At 40.6% G+C, this 17,291-nt stretch overlaps 1 protein-coding gene across 6 annotated transcripts in view; it reads right to left on the bottom strand.

The window, feature by feature from the left end:
- Positions 1 to 9,048: 9,048 nt before the first annotated feature.
- The window catches only part of TEAD1 (TEA domain transcription factor 1), a 145,997-nt gene continuing 137,754 nt past the window's right edge, over positions 9,049 to 17,291 (bottom strand). For all 6 annotated transcript variants that reach the window (XM_042881882.1, XM_042881880.1, XM_042881879.1 and 3 more), the window contains 2 exons: positions 15,831 to 15,983; positions 9,049 to 14,850 (listed from right to left, as the gene is read on the bottom strand). In XM_042881882.1, coding sequence (XP_042737816.1) covers positions 14,737 to 14,850; positions 15,831 to 15,983 — 267 coding nt within the window. In that variant the 3' untranslated portion in view covers positions 9,049 to 14,736. The remainder of the gene's footprint in view (positions 14,851 to 15,830; positions 15,984 to 17,291) is intronic.

Below are 17,291 nucleotides of genomic sequence, written 5' to 3'. Positions count from 1 at the left end.
GCTTGAGTGCTTCAAACTTTACAGAAGCCAACCTTCAGCAGCACAGCCTTGCTGAGAACTGCAGGCAAGCTTCTGCTCAGAGTATCCCCAGAAAAATAAATACATGCTTCTGAAGCATTCCAATACCATAAAGGTCACCTCCAGGATACATTTGATGATGCTAGATGACCAGTGAAGATGTGCCAAAGTATTGAACATCTTATGCAGGCAGCGGCTGCTGAGTCAGGCATACCACCAATCCCACTATAACAGTTCGGAGATTGAACACCATAGCATAAGGTGCATATACATAGAAACTAAATCAGATCTGTGAGGGCAGTGTCAGTTTAGGCATGCCCTAGGAGAAGATACTTGATTCTTAGCCTGTAATTCCTTATTGTAGCTTTTCTCAGCGCAGAATGTAGTGTCTTTTGACCTACAACTTGTGTAAAGCTGGAACACAGCCCTGAACTAGCAGTATAATTTTACAACATTCACACATCTGTTTCTGCTGAGAGCTTTGAAGCCCAGTAACAATGGATATGATAAAAAAAAAGAGAGAGAGAATAAGAAAAAAAAAAAACCTGCCTCTAGAAATATGACTAATCCCCAGACCTGTCTGCACTTGTTAACATGTGCCAGAATAACAATATTAACAGCTTGGCCAAACATCAGAAAATCTCTGCTTCTTCTGATGCTATTAGCTGAGTTATTCAGTAAAAGCAGGGCTGAAAAATTAGTGATGCCTCCCTGGGCCTGAGGGTGGAGTGGCAGAGATATCTCACAGCCTTGACTAAGAGATGCCAATGAGCCTGGCCCCTTAAGCAAGCTACTGCATGCTGCCTTCGGTGACCCAGCCCCACTGGGCCTGAAAAGCTGCCTGTCTCTAAGCAAGGGTTCATCTGGACAATGTGTAACCAAGGGGCCCTTGCTGGATGATGCTTCAGAAAGAGGCAAAAATACCATTTTACTTGTAAGACTATGCTCAGGCTGCATGTGAGCCATTCAATGTGAGCTACCAGCCACCTGTGAATGAGCAGCATGCCTGATCACTGCTTCTAAGTGTCCCACTTCACCAGGAGGGGATTTTTGAACAGAGAGAAAGATAAATCCTGCTGTCAGCTCCTGCATTATAACTTGGACAGTTATATTTGGTGTATATCTTTACTTGTGTGAAGACATGTCAGGTGAAGGAATTGGCCTTTGGAGTTGTGCCTTGCAGTTCTTTTAAAATGCTGCTTGCTACCTTCAGGTTACAGGCCTCATCATGTCTGCCTTCCAGTGAGGCTCGGCTCTCCTGCATGGCCAAGAGTCAGGCAGATCTGCTGTGCTTGTGCTCAGTCCTGTCTGTCCAAGTGTCAGCCCCTGAGCAAAAAGTGACGCAGCAGAAAGAGTCTGTGATAAAGCCAAAGGTGTTTTATTCTGCTGCTTTGCGTTTCCTGGAAATGTGTCTAGGAATAAAGGACGGTGCTTTAAAGTGCACTTGCCGTAGGCATATACTTCATTATGTTCTTCACGCAAGCACATATTGAAATTCAGTTCAAAGAGAGCAGGAAAACCATTTTGCAGTATCCAGAGATCAGATTATTTGGTAAGCAAAAACCCTTTTGAGTAATGACTTTTCTGTGGAGAGTCAGATGGTTTCTACACATTTCCAGGTTCCCTGGAACTGTGTAACTCAATTGAGGTGTCTTACTAAGCTTTTAAACCATCTCATGCCAAGGTACCACAGCACAGCAGTGTATCTGTCTTGTATTCCTACAGTCCTGATCTTCAGCTGAGGGATACAAAAGTAGTCTGACTGACTACTGTTGAGGTCTATTTCCTCCACTCACCAACCATCAGCAGTAGTTGGGAGCAACATTTGAAAGTAACTTGGTGCTTTGAATTTCTGCTTGTGCTACAGCATGGGTACACTGAGTTCTCTGGGAATGACAAGAACCTCCATTATTTTAGTGCATGGCACAGGCCAGCTGATGGAAAGCTTGGATCCAAGCCAAGAGAATACATGGCTTCTTGTACTGGCAGGGATGTGAAGGAGTACAGACAAATAAGACCTTGACCTGAAGTAGAACCAACAATTAGACGTTTTTTGAAAGTGTGAACTTTGTTGTCTCAGCAGAACCCAAGATGCCAATATGTTATGTTAACTGGCATGTTTTCCATGTGTTAAGCAGGGATGAGGGCTAATGTTTAATTGATTTTAGCAATTGAAAGTGGTAGGTATGTTTGCTGTTACGGGGGAGAGCTTTAGAAGAAAATGGAAAAGTTGATATATTACATTTCCCTATTAAGAACACAGTAGACTAAGGTGATGGATAAGAGGAATTCCCTAATATCAGACTGTTTTTGCACTGGACTGTAGAAAGAAATGAGAGGAGGATGAATAGGTATTTTTTTGCGGAAGCTGTTCAGGTGGGTCAAATCTTGAACAACTTTGGTGCCTCGTTTATGCTGATGGATACATTTCTGCATTATGTATACAGATAGTGCACTAGAGACCACAACAGAAGTGTGAAACTAAATATCTCATCAAATCCTGCTCAACTTGTGCTGAGGGTTTCACTCAGTCTTGCGTTAACTAGTCAATAAATATTTGACCCATCTCCAAAGGAGACTCGGAAGCAGTTGCTGCTGTAGTTATTCATGAAGAGTTTGGTAGCTGTTCTTTCTGAACACAAGTCTAGAGAATGGAGGACAGTGAGCCTTAAGATCTATGGCTGATCAAAGGAAGGTTGGTGGCTGGCAGGAATACTGCAAGAGAGGTGAGAATGTAATGTTGAAAAACTACAGTGACCCAATTTGCCTGCAAGACACCGGTGTCTTCAAATTGGTAGTTATTTTCTCTTGTGCTAATTAGTAGAGCCTACAGTGAAAGTGCATATTCTGTCAACTCAGTTAGTCAAGGAGGTAGACTATGCCTTTTAGGTATTCTTTTAGGATAAACCCTTCCTATTAGGCACAATGTATTATCTAGTGTCTGATCCTTCACTTGAGATACTAGAAAATTTCCTGTTTCCCAGCTGGGATCATAAGTGCATCCAGAAAGATGAAGAACGAAGGCATATTTCTTTTGAGGATATCCTAGCAAAGAGTGCTTACATGAACAGAGCACCCTGGACAGACGGATCATGATTTGTTTGTACTACCTATATGTCCTATATATCTCTATGTTTCTTATTTATCTTTATATATATTTATTAATTCAAAGACCATTTAAAATGATTCCCTCTATTTAAACATCCTCTAGATTCTATCTGCTTGTTTGTGCCTCCAGGAAAATCAATCAGTACGCTACACATAGCGTACTGAGCACAACTGTAATAAGGGAGAAAGAAATAAAATAGACAGTGAAATATGATGTGCTCTCTCCAGAAGGGAAAGTAGAAGCCTGAAGCCAAAGTCCAAAGGTTACGTGCCGTGGTAATGGTCTTATCTAATCAGATTATACCTACTACTTGCAGGTAAACAGATTGAGACATGCTGCAGTCATGAAAGGACTGCAGGAAAGCCTGGTGAGACTCCCGGTCACCCCGCGCGCTGTGCGTTGCAGCAACAGGCACGAGAGCTCTTCAAGATCTAGCTGTTGTCTTGAGCTGTCTTTCTTTAGACATCTGCAAAGGTTCAGGCTGCTTCTGCAGAGGGTCTGAGGTGAAAATTTGGAACGTGCATGAGCCTCCTGTGCTTCTGGGGGAGGGGTTTTGTCAGACATCTAGATCGCAAAGTGACTCTTCGCTGTAAGCACAAAGGCCAACTTCACTACCAGGTGGAGGTTTAAATCCACTTATTGCTGAGATTGATGCAATCTTGAGATAAAACAAAGTGGGAATGAATGTTGCTTTTTGAAACATACGGGGCTACATTTTGGTCAGACTTCCAGGGGTGTTTTTTTGTTCACTTGCTGGCAGAGATGTTTCTGCTATTTTGCCTCCTTCTGCAGCCTCTCTGTACACCTTGTATGCATTTCCTATACATGTTGGGCTGAACCGTGGAACGGTATATACTGTGCACTGCACTGAGGCTGTTTCTTAGGTCTCAGCAGAGCTGAGCAACACATAATCTGAGCCTGGAGTCACAGCTTTAGCTGCACTGTCAACAGCTGAACAGAATCTTTTTTAACTGCTGTACAGGAACCTTAAATTTTTAGATTTTTCGCATGTTCTTGTTAGAAAACCTATCAACCTCCCCTCTCCTCCTTTGCTCTTCCCAGCCCCATTACGAAGGCTGATTACTTGCCTGTCATACTGGGACCAAGAGGGTAACAATCTACATATCTACACTGTGTGGATTTCTGTTATACTGTAGAAGTGCCAGTGTCTATTGATGTTTGTAATTGTGACCACCTCTTACGCATAGCTACTTGTCTGTCCTGTCAACAGGCAGCCAGAAATGAGCTCCAGACAATGTGCTGTTTTTTTCCAACATGAGCATGTGTTTGAAGACCTGTTAGTTTCACCACTTCCCTCGTCCCCCTGTTTTGCAGGCACAAGTACACCACACTGTCTCCTGTCACTGCAGGTTCTTCTAGCAAGGAAGAGCTGGTTGCTGGAGCTAGCAGCCCATTTCACAGTTCTCCACTGTGCTGCTCTACTTCCACGGCTTTCGTCTCCTTGCTCTCCCTACCTCCCGTCTCCCTGCCTCTCAGTGAACCTGTTGGCAGCCCTGATCTTGAACTCTCCACACCCTACTAGATCTGTCTTATCTGTAAATTCAAATTCTGCTGCATACACAGGTTTCCATGCATCTTGTAGGCACAGCTGAGAATAGCCTAGTTTTGCAGTATCTTGACTGCAGTCACCGTTTTCCAGCTACCTGAACATACAGAGCTCTGCACCTGATTTGTTTGGTGGCTTTTTGTCAGTATTTCAGGAACTGCCTGATGTTTGTGTCCCCTTCTGCCACTCATTGTCTCCCTACCAAACATAGACTATGTTAATGAGCACCCTGTATATTTGCCTCAGTTTGGTTCTCTGGGTTCATTGTTCTTTCACTGATACTTTTCCAGCTGCATTCACTTGATTAGTGCTGACTTTTGTCTGTGTCTTTTTAATGTGTCTGATCAGGGATAATGGAAAAAAAACTTTTATGCAGTTGTCTGAAACAGCCTTTGCCCTGTATCTCCTGCTTCATTCCCAGATGATGACTAATCTCCATATCTAATGTTTCCCTTCCACTAGTATCCAAGTATCTTCAAGCTGACTTTCTTCATTGTGCCTATATTATCCCCTTGATACTGCCATTTTCAGGTGTAGAGCGTTCTCTTCCCAACTCCTCCTAAACTGAGAAACCACAATGGCCTAGTGCAGGACACAGGCAAAGCCTGCCTGACCAACCGGAGCTGCCCTGTTTGTTTCCTGTCTGTGGGTCTTGAGCCCTTAGACCTCCTCTCTTGGAGTAGCCATTATCTTGGGACCACTTCCAGCACTGACGTTGATGTTCTTCATGGGAAAACATTTGGTTTGTATGGAAAAAAAGCCAGGCTGATACCACAGTTGTGTACGTGCTAGTTCACTGCCCGCATGCCTCTCTGTATTTTTGCTGATCAGGAGGCGTGTGCCAGTGAGCAGAACTGACTTGTCATCCTGTGCCTGCAGCTAGCAGGCCATCTCCCAGTGGCTGGGAGTCTGCTTGGTGCTGTGCCTGTGCAGCGCTACCTGCTCCTGTGCAGTTATCCAGAGCCCATCACTGGGGAGGGAGTCTCGGGGCACCTCCCAAACATTGCTCACCACCACCGCCCTCAAGGAGATCGTTGGCGGAGATAGGGGAATGCCTGCCCTGCTGCAACTGGTGCTGTGGCTGCCGTGTTATTGCTGGCGACTGTGGAGGTAGACTGCACTGCCAAGTCTTTTCATTGTGGTGTTCTGATGACAAAGCTTAGATTAAAACCTATTAAAAATACAATATAGTCAAAGTAAAACCAATGTAAATATTTTATGATTAAGTAATCAAATGCTCTGTGCTGTGGAATGGTGCAATGCGTGCACAACATGGCTGATTGTAGTGCTTCTTTGTCTGAGTTGGTCACATGTAGGTTCAGTTTAACACTAATGGTGAGGCTAAGCATGAAGAAGATGTGGGTATCCTCACCTTCCAATAGATGTAGAGCTGCTTCGAAAAGGAGATGTTCTCATAGTGCACCAAAGGAAATGGGTTATGAGACTGAATGCAGTTCTTGTACATGTTGCCAAGTGTAATGTTAGCTATGAAGATCAATTTCACAGGTGGAAGAATAAGAAAAGACAACTACCTTGGAAAAAGTAAATTCTCTGATAATGCTGCAGAGAATGCATGATCTTAGCAGAAAGGAATTTTAAAAGTCTGGGAAAAAACCTTATTCTTTAGGCTCTGCCAATAATAATAATAATTAAAAAAAATAGAAGGATCTTTAAATATGCCTAATAAACTTTCATATCTGGGGCAGGAAAAGAAATCAGTTGGCAGTATGTTAGCCTGCTGGGAAGGTTGACTGCACATACAGCTTAGCGCTCTGTTTGAACAGCAAGTAAGTCTCTGCATACTCTGCATTTGCTGGAAGTCTTGAAAGCAGAGCATTATGGTGCACTGCAAGGTAAGCAGTAGTAGTGAATTAGTCTCCTTTTTGAACCATGTAAATGAAAAAGGACATAATACAGCTCTGGCATCATTTGCTCCGATGGGCCCAGCCACCATTTTAACTGGCACCCTTATCTCACCAGGGAGAGGGAAGGGGAAGAGCTGTAATTCCTGAGGCTCAAAAACTGCACCCTCTGTGTGAATATCTCGAAAAGCTGACAAAGACTTTTGGAAGCAGACTTCTGAAAAAAATATGTTTGGCTATCTGCTCGTTTAACAGCAGGGTTGGTTTTTTACGCTCTAATCTCTACAACAGGGTGAGGGGCATGGAAAGCAGTATTTCTGAAATTATCAACCTAAGCCAATGATGACTTGGTACATTTGTGTGTGTTGCATGTGTCTGTGCATCTCCCACCCCCCTCCCCAAGCATGTACGTGTAGAAGGTAGTCAGCTTGAAAAACTACTGCTGCTGGATGAATTGAGACCAGTCGCTTGTGCTCAAGTGTCTTTGCTCAGTCGGTAGTTTCAGATAATGTTCTGGATATTGCTTTCTCACTCTGTTTTCCAACTGAAACCAAGGTGACGACTCTTCATCAATCAGGGAGGCTACTGGGTACCTTGCTGAGATTTTGGGTTTTTTTTTCTGCTGAGCTCCCATGAGGAATGCAACAATTCTAATATAAGGGAGGCTTCCAGCAGCCCTTTCCCCTTCAGCTCAAAGAGAGTCCTTAAGAACATACGTCCCAGTAATAGGAAGGACAAATAAGAAGCAATTTAGGAGCAAAAAAAAGGCAATCCTATTTACACATATAAAGGTGGATATTTGTTGTAGACTTTCAGATTTCCTCCCTTCTTCTGATGGAATTTCTGTTTTTGCTGGTCTTGAAACTGTCTTTGTCATCCTTTCTTACTATTTTCTTCTTTGCTCAGATTTTCATTTTCTTTGCATAGCAATATTCCATTTTTCTCCCCCTCTCTCTCCCCTCCCCTCCTTGCACTCTGGTTTTCTACAATTTTCCTTTTCAATCTTCTCCTCACACATTCTCTACCCACTCCCTCCTGCCTCTCCCATCTTCACCACACCTCGAGTCTCCAGCACAGCTCCAGCTCTCACAAAACAACAGCAATCATATAACAATTTACAACCATTAGCCAATTGAGTGTAACACCTCTCTACAAGGTAGGTAATCATTTACGAACGCTGCTAAGCTACTGCTGTTTGGTGTGACAGATTGTTCAGCTGCTTCTGCTCTCTCAAAGGGCCCCAGACAACAATAGTAAGGCTGTGAAAGCACAGGGTTGGGATGAACAGCCAGAGCAGTGTGTGAGGAACTACAGACATCTGCTGAGCTCTGAACTGTCTTTTTACTCCTGGTTTAGTGAGCATTAAATGTGTTGTGTGCCTCTATTGTCAAACTGGCTGCATCTTGAGGGGAAAAAAAGAAAAGAAAAAGCAGACGAGATGTCTGTGGCCCACTTAGAGCTCATCATGAAACACTTCATAAAACAGGACGCAGCAACTGGTCTGTCTTCTTCGTCCTGTGACCACAATGCTGTAATCATGTAAGCTAGACTGTGCTTAAGTAGGGAGAGGCCACTGTATCTGCTGAAGGCAGTCAGTGAGTACAGAACGGCACGATGCTACGTGGGGACTGCCAACCTGAAATGCTGTGTGGCATTTTTCCTAAAGGTAGGTTTATGGTCTTTAACCTAAATTAATTAAGACATGGAGCGTTAATGAAGGAGCAGGTTGCTTCTGAAACAACTAACCCACTTCAAAGTGCTGAAACCATGTTCTTAATGGGGAACAAAGAAGTGAAAACAGGGTCAAAACAGACCATGTCTGCGTGTTGTTCTCAACCCATTCATCTCCCACACAGGTTGAGCTGTGGTGGCATTTTAAAAATTGCAGCGTAACATCTGCCATCCAAAAGGGGAATTGGGGTGTGTGGGAGGAACATGGTTTATTCAAAAGCCAGTGCTCTCCTTTTGAAGGAGAAGATGAGCCAGATGTACTTTTTTCTCCCCCCCTCAAGTCCTGGTCATGTTCCCACTGACTCCAGATGACGTAGGATATCCCCCTTTACTCTCTTTTTTCTTTCTTTCACCACAACCCCACTTAACTGCTCTGTTCCTGTCAGTTCTAGTTGTCATGTGATGAACTGATACTGTTTATTATGTAAGATTCTGAATAGATCATTCCTGCTTCTGGCACACAGGGCGTTGGGTGGCTTTTCTCATTTAAACAGTACGACCTAAATTATGTTTCAAAAACCTCACCACTGTTTCTTTAGGAAGACACACAAGCCAGAGGTCTGCAAAGCACACAGACTCATAGTGGAGCAGAGCTTCCAGATGTGCCATCCCTACAGGTACTGGTGAATTGGGCCAGATGTCCATCTGAACCTTTAGGTAAGCACGCAGACATTTCCACAAGTCTGGTCTTGTGCTGCTTTGCTAAGCGCTTTTGAAAGTCGCACCCAATGTTAAAAAGAGATTGATGTGGGAGATTAAGATAAATGCACAAAACACTTTCATTTTCTTTATTTTCAATCGATACTGTATGAATACAAAGTTTCTAGAAAGCTACAAAAATTCTACCACTTTATCAAGAAGGCATCAAAATGTGTCACTTTGCAAAGACATGAAAACACCTGCAGTAACCGACACAAAAATAGCATTTTTAGAGTGATGAAATAATTGCACTTAACTGTCATGGATATTAAAGTTATCACACATATGTACCGCGAAAGCTAGAATACATTTTTTTTTTTTTACAAAGCACTTTATAAAAAAATTCTCTGCACACAAAACCTATAATTTTCATATTACTATCATACTAAAGATAAATTCACTTTAAAGCCAACACTTAAAACATTTTAAACAAAAAAAGGTACCAGTACCTACACACAGACAATAACAAATACAAGAATACTGTACTGCCAAGAGGTTTGACTGAAACTCCTTTTGAAAGCTTCTGCAAATATGTTAAGAAAACATTGGAGAACGTTCGGTGTTGTTTTTTTTTCAAAGATCCTTCCCTCCCTGTCTAACCTAGAGGTACTTTATCATCAAAAGGCAAGTTCTACATCAAAAGTTACCAGCAGCAGTACAATATTAAAGTAACCACTGACCATATATGAATATGCTTAAGTCACAAACCCATTTTATACACATTACACAAATAAACATAAAGTGAGAATTCCATTAAGTCATTTACAAATGTGAACAAATGCACATGGCAAAGAAAAAAAAAAAAAAGAAAAAGAAAAAGAAAAAAAAAAAAAGAAAATTCAAACAAAACAAAACCCCAACCTGTTTTACATAAAATGTACTGAAGAATTAAAGGCTATTCAGGTTTTCAATGTTATAAAATTCTCTTGTCTTTCTTTTTCAGGCACATATTGTATTTTTTGTCTGCAGTCATGAGCCTGAATCAAAGAGGCCCATAAAACAAAACAAAACAAAAACACATATTCTGAAAGGAGGTAACAGGGATCTGTCTCCTTTTTGTCAACTGAGTGCATTTAAGATTTAATTTACACGCTAAACTAATTACATGATCTCAGCAAGAATGACCTGAAAAGTTAAAAGATGAAAAATCTCCAAAGCGCGTTTTCTATTTTGAATTATCCAGCCTTGATCTTTTTTAGGGGGCTAAGCATCTGGTCATGAAAGGTAGGAGGGGGGAAAAGAGATCATCCTGAGAAAAATACAAAACTAGACTCTGCTATCACATCTGCTGTTTGACCGGGTGTGTGAATCACTATGGGTCAAGTAAAGAACAGAGAAAACATTTCTCAGTATGAATGATCCAGGAAAACTGTAAGGGGAACTGCTTCCAAAGCGAGTATGCCCTAGGAGCGGCAGTGGAAAAATAAATAGATATTAGTATGTCAAATGTTGTATCTGCCTTGAACTGGCCAGTTACTTACATTCAACAGTAATGTACACCCTTCATTACTTAAAATAGCCTACAGCGTGGAGGTTTTAACGGAAGAAGCTACTGCCAACCTGACTGAGCTGTAGTTGCAGTAGAAAGGGAACGCGAGAAACAGGCATTATATCTGCAATTCCTTCAAAATAGTGGTGCAGTACCTAAATAAAATCATTTTGGAATTCAAGTAAGTAAAACTACAGTTGCTAGTAGCAATTTTTAACAGCCCCAAATGGTACCGTTATGCTTATTTTAATCAGACAGAAGTGTACTTTACCACAAGTACGGATTAGTAAGACTGAAATGTTTGGTAGTAACTGAAAATATATGCTCTGCTTGCGGGGTGAAATCATCTTTGCCCTACCTCAGTTTCATCGAATTCAACACGATTACTTGTCTCACAGAGGTAAGTGAGATTTAGACCTTGAAGGATTAACAAAAATAATATTTTGGAGACAGGGAATTTGAATTATCACAATATTTACCACACAGTGTCACAATATTTCTATATATAAAAAGTTAATCTTAGATTTCATCAAATACTTTAAAAATCAAGTTAAAATCGTATTCACAACTATATAATCCCTCTGACAGCTTTTGGTTTTGCTGATATTTGTTCCTTCTAACATCTTTTTCTTAAAATCTTGCCCCTCTTCCCACCAATTTTAGTTGTAGTGTACACAGTACGGCCCCCGTTCACAGAAGATATCAAACAAGACACATCTTTCAGAGGAGCTGATTTTTTTCTACCAAGACATCGATTGGGAGAAAAACAAAACAAAGCAACCCTGTGTTTTGAGCAGCGCTGGCCAGTTTCTCCAACAGCACTTTCATCCACAATGCTCACACTTAACAGTTCAATGCTTAAAAACACACCACCACGTTTACTCTAGCTACTGTCCTCCATTTTCATCTTGTTTTATGCATCTGACCTCCAGCATGCACAGTTTTGTAAACAAAGTCTTCCATCTAAACAAAAAATCCTCACAGACACCGAAATATTATTAGAGGAGAACAATAAAGTCACATTTGTCCACTTTCTGAGATTCTGCAGTGCGTGGATCTCATTATGCAGATACACGGCTGGATGAAGAGAATATAAATGTGAACAATTTTTGTTTTTTCATCACAGATCAATCAGTAGCTGGTTTGTAGTGCTGTCAGAAATGGCAAACAGTACATTATTCTCCAGCAGGTTGATCATTAGCAAAATTACCTTGCTATAAATGGTGCTCTTTTGTGAATGGAGGCCTGCATTTTCAACTTATTCCAATAAACCAAAGGCATTACGGTGATAACTAAATATTTTTGGTCTCTCTACAAATTGTCATTATTATGGCAGCACTTTTCTAAGCTGGAATTTCAAACCAAAGGCACTTTCATGCTAGAGTGCAGAAGAGTCACAATTAATTATTTGGTCATGAAATTTTAAAAGGCAGCATTATTAATACAATCCTCTTTTCACGGAGAACTATGAATCTGTAACCTTTCCTTTTGGTATAGACATTTAATCATGTCGCGATGGGACTGACTTGTACTGAGGGTTGGTTTAGACCAAGCAGTCAAGGAGCTTTTTCTGCGGGGAAAAATACAGTTCATTTAAAAATGGAACCAATTAATAAAACAACGTATCAAATTTATGTTAAGAGGCTAAAGGTATTTCTAATATAACGCTAAGGCACTGCATATTGTAATGCTTTGGCAGCTCTCAATTAAAAGATTCCTACAAAAAGTAACAGTAACAAGATAAATACTTCCAGCTTACAAAAGAGCTCACAGTTTACAGGCAGCCTGTTGGACTACACACCACACACTGAACAGTTGAAGGATTAAGGCTTTTAAGAATTAACACATACAGGGTATGGATCATTTACAGAAGTGTAAAGAAAAGATGAAGGAAGTCGTTTCCCTAATATTACATACGTGAACACCAATAAACATTGTGACTTTTTATACCCTATAGTTATGACATATGTAGTGTGCCAGATTCTACTAAAAAACTGTACCTGGTTTTGCAAATTGCCTTCATACTTGATACGCCTCAAAGAGTTCGCTTGTTATTAAAACAAAAAATCACCAAAACCACAATTCAAACCCTAAATAAAAGACAACTTTAGAACAAAATAAAACAAAACAAAAAAAAAAGTAGTTTTTGACTTGTAACACCAAGTGCTTAGAATAAAGGGCTACCGTTAGGCTGTTACAATGCAGTGCTTTTCCTGATGTGATTGTTAGTGTTAAAAATGAGCGTTAGAGACCCTACCATGGACATATTTCACTGTTCTGTTCACAGAATATAAACTGAAAGATCATTAGCCCTAATATCCACAGCTAGACATCACAGCAATCATCCACCTACTGGAGTTAGGTCAGCGGCAAGCTGAGGGATTTGAGCAGTCTCCCTTCCTTTCAGATGTTTGTATCGTGTGTCCACAACAACCCACTGCTACGCCTGGGCAGTATTCTGGTCTAGATAAATTCAATTATTGGCAATTCTGACAGAGTACAATACAATTTTTTAAAAATCCAGAGATTGAGACTTTTTCAAAGACTATGGCACTGTTGCCAAGGAGTAAATTCTAGACATAAATCATGCATAGGCATGTAAAGGGCAGTGAGGAGGGAGCTGTTAAATGCTACCCTTCTTTGATTCAGAGCTGCAGAAGACCTTCCCAAGAACGCTCTTTGCCGATACCTCATGACTGACCTTTAAGGTGACTTGTGCTTGGCCAAGCAGTCCTGAGCCTTTCAGACAAATGTTTTACACGAGGACCCACTGCTGGTCCAGCACCTGCTTAAACAACTGCTGCCTGGGCAGCTGAAGGGCAGCGCTGGGTGTGCAGAAGAGAAGCAACTTAGGAACACTCTGGCTTAGGTAGGAAGAATGAGAATACTTATCTCACATGTGCGTACCTCAGATAACCACTCACGCCCACATCCTTGTTTTGAATCTGCACAGTATTAAAATATCTCCAGCTGCACTTCACTTCCTGGAGTCTTCCCTGATACAGCAGAAGGATGAATACTACCACATCCAGACACAAAAAGGACAGCAGAACCCATGTGGCACATACGCGTTTGTTTCCTGTAAGAACTTTGCCAGTAGGAACTGGAGAGAGGTGTTAGAGCACCGTGATAAAAAGGAAAAGAAGAAAAAAATCTCCATTTTCCAAGCTTCCTTGTCTGATATTGCTTGTGATTTTCTAGCATCTCACAGATATTAAAGCTATTGATCCTTTCAGAAGTGTATGCATTCTTTTCTCAAACACTTCAGTGTTTTGCTTTCAGTTTACGAATTACTCAATGCTGTAGCAATGTCAGTTGTTTCCATTTATCTGCTAATTTCAGAGTTGCAAGGTTTTCACTCAACTAGAAAACATAGTTGTCCATATAAAATATAACTGCATACGCAAGACTACATATAATGTGAGTCTAAATCTTCAGTATTTACCTACTTATTGCAAAACGAGCCATCTTCTTTTCATTAAATTATCAATTTTTCATATTAGTACAATACAACTTTATAATCTTTTAAAATACACTAGATATGTTAAGGGTAAGGGATGATGTTTTCTTTCTCTGTAATACCTGTTTGAAAGTTTAATGGATTAGAAGATTAGTTTTAGCATTGAGAAAAAAAATACAAAATTTGCCTAATTTTAGGACCTGTCTGTTCCTTAACAGGTATTTCTTAAGGCTATATTTTTTCATTTGGTTTCAAACAGAAAAATGTTTCATTTTAAAAAATAATTTAGTGAATTATATTTGTCCATATCTTCCACCCTAATTAGTTACAAAGATAATTCTATAAAGGTAATTAACTTTTCTTATTCATTTACAGTTATAGCTAAAGATTCATTTCAATTTCACTTGCATTGTAAAACATGTATTTTGTGTTGGAAAAAAAAACCAAAATATCTTATAAACGCTGTCAGTTTTTCCCCATGGCAAATGCTCTGTCATACATTTTTCTATCAGAATTAAAAATAGGCCTCCACAGACAGAGGCAGTAGGTTCTTAAATACAGTCTTCCCAAAGAACGGTGGTTTACAAATTTGAAGAACACTTAGTTTTAGAAATAATTTTTACAACTGTACCAGAATTTCACAGCTACAATTATATATGAACACATTAAAAATGACTCACTAAAACAGGATTTAGAAAAATGTGGGTGAAAGTTGGGCCAGAGGCACTGCCACTTAGTGTTGAGGTTTACAGTCTGTGTTTTGATAAAGAAGTGAAATGAACTGTATATATAAATAACTGCTCAGTCCTTTACAAGCCTGTAGATATGATGCTGTGCTCCATGTTCACTGTTTGACACTTCAAATACACAAGCCATGCAGAGTAGGGTTTCTTGTGTATCCCTGTTCGTTACAACCTATTTGAGAGGAAGGAAGAGGTAGACAATACATTACAAACTTGAAAATGCCACAGCCAAAAGAAGAAACAATTGGTTCAATTTAGGCAATGTTTAAATGTCACTGTTTGAAATGTCCCCTCTCTCTTAAACTGAACTGTGTGACTACACTCATACAGCAGAAGCTCCTGGCACAGGGTCATGGAGATTCGTCTCACCCTGGCTTCTTGACTGTGAGCCATTGGCTTGCTGTTTCTCAACCCACACCAACCTCAGTCCCAATTCAACAAGGAGAGTGCACCCTTGTCCCCTTGCGTTTGGTTACGAAAAGGCAGCTGAGCTGAGCACACTCCTCTCTCACACACTGCGTGGCTCTGAATTTGCTGCCTTGCCTCTTCCCCACTGCTATCAGCCATCAGCCCTGCCTGAATCCTATGGTGGCAGCAGCACTGCATGGATCTAAATGCAGTATGAACGCATTAAAAATGACTCTGCAAAGCCACACTGAAAAAGCAGGGTAGCTGGATGACACTAGCTTAAAGGCAAATACACAGACCATTCTTCATACTTAGATCACCTGTTGGGTGTATCCTCACCATTACTGCATGCTTTCCTGGCCCAAGAACTAATGAACACCACTGACATTTGCAGTATTATAACTGCCATCTCAGTGAGAACACATTATGTGAATGGGATGGTTTCAAGTTACTGCCTCAGGCTCTCTACAAAATCCAAACAGAGACTTGAATTAAAAATAAGAGCAGTAAGCTGAATATCTGGAAAGTAACAGAGATGTTTGTTCATGTTTTCAGCCAGCTTATCCTTCTCATCCCTGGTGTCTATAGTGCACGATTCCAATTGTATTCTGAAGTCAATGAGATTTTTTGTTTAGTAAGCAACATGACGAAGGGATTCGGAAACGTTCTAAATGTTGCACGTTAAGCAAGCCATACAATGCCTGAGAGTATTCTACAGATGAAAAACAAAGAGTGAATCCATACCAATAAAATCGTAAAGTTTTCCAACACGCTGTTCATCATGTATTTCTCTGGTAGATGCTTCAGCTTGTGTATGAAGTTGATCATATATTCACACATTGGAGAGCGATTTATTCTGTACACAAATCGACCATTCTCAAACCTTGCATATTCAGTCTAAAAGAAAAGTGTTTAGAGTAAGTCTCTTTAGATAGAGCAGAACCATGAATGCTACATTTGTGTTTTGCTTTTTTATTTGTTACTGTTATTCTTATTTACAGAAGAATGGGAAAGTGAGTTTAGCCACACAAACACCCACACTCCCACCTGTGCTATACAGTGCCTCGCTGAAAATTCAAAGACTAATTATTACAAGTTGCATCACAATTTGTTCTCCAACCTGTGAATTAAAAACTGGGAAGAAGATTTACACAAAGTAAACCCAAATCCATTAAAAATGAATTAAGTGGAAAAGTTATGATGAGATAGTTATGACTGATTTTACAGCAGTTTTTGAGACAAGCAGCTGCGAAGAGCAGAATTACGCTTACATATTTATGTATAAATATATACATGTAAACAGAGCTATATATTACTGCCTGATTTAATAGGCAACTTGTAAATTATACAGAGATGCAAGGCTGCAGTCAGAAGAAAACCAGATTGATTGATATTGCAGTGGTTCATGGGCTGGAGGAGGGTGCCTGTGGTTTCTGCACTCCTGCTGCTGATCACTGTTCATATGATCTCCTCACTCATTTATGGGATTTCTTGGTTTCCTCTAAGCACTGAATAATGGAAACGATGGAAAATTTTTAATGGCCACCATGCACAGGAACCACATATGCAAGGGCTGCTCTGAAAGTAATGCCTCCTATTTTATTATATCAGTCCACAACAGATATTGTTGGGATGGTGACAGAGGTGGAACTTTCCTGCAAATCCATTACATGTTGTTGCCATGTGACAAGTGGCAGCAGAGGGGCACTCTGACAAAATGGTGTCTGACATGGAAGTGCGCATGAAGCAAAGGGACATCACTGAATTGTGATGTGGAAAAAATGGCACCCACTGATATTCATCAACGCTTGCTGAACATTTACAGAGATCAAACAGTGAGTGCTGGCACAGTGAGGTGATAGGAGGTGCATTGCAGCAGTGGTAACAACAGTGTGAAAGACAAGTCACTTTCCGGACAGCCATGCAGTGTTATGAGGGCAGCATGCATCTTGTTCATCACTGGTGAAAATGTGCAACCAGTGGTGGTGACTGTGCTGAAAAACAGTGTTTTGCAGCTGAGAATTTGGTTGATCAAACAGTCAAATAGTGTTCCGTCTATCTGTGTTTATCACAAAAATAATTAGGAGGCATTACTTTGGGAGTCACCTACGCGGTACAATGAGGACATGGGCAGAGACCAACACACCTACAAAACACTCAACCTGCAGCTATAAGCCAACTGCATATACAGAAATTATTCTGCAT

The sequence above is a fragment of the Lagopus leucura genome, unplaced genomic scaffold, assembly GCF_019238085.1.
Source record: "Lagopus leucura isolate 7727_CA_CO unplaced genomic scaffold, USGS_WTPT01 Super-Scaffold_100033, whole genome shotgun sequence".
Lineage (NCBI taxonomy): Eukaryota > Metazoa > Chordata > Aves > Galliformes > Phasianidae > Lagopus > Lagopus leucura.
Note: the sequence above shows the minus strand (reverse complement) of the source record. Positions and strands in the feature narration are given on the sequence as shown.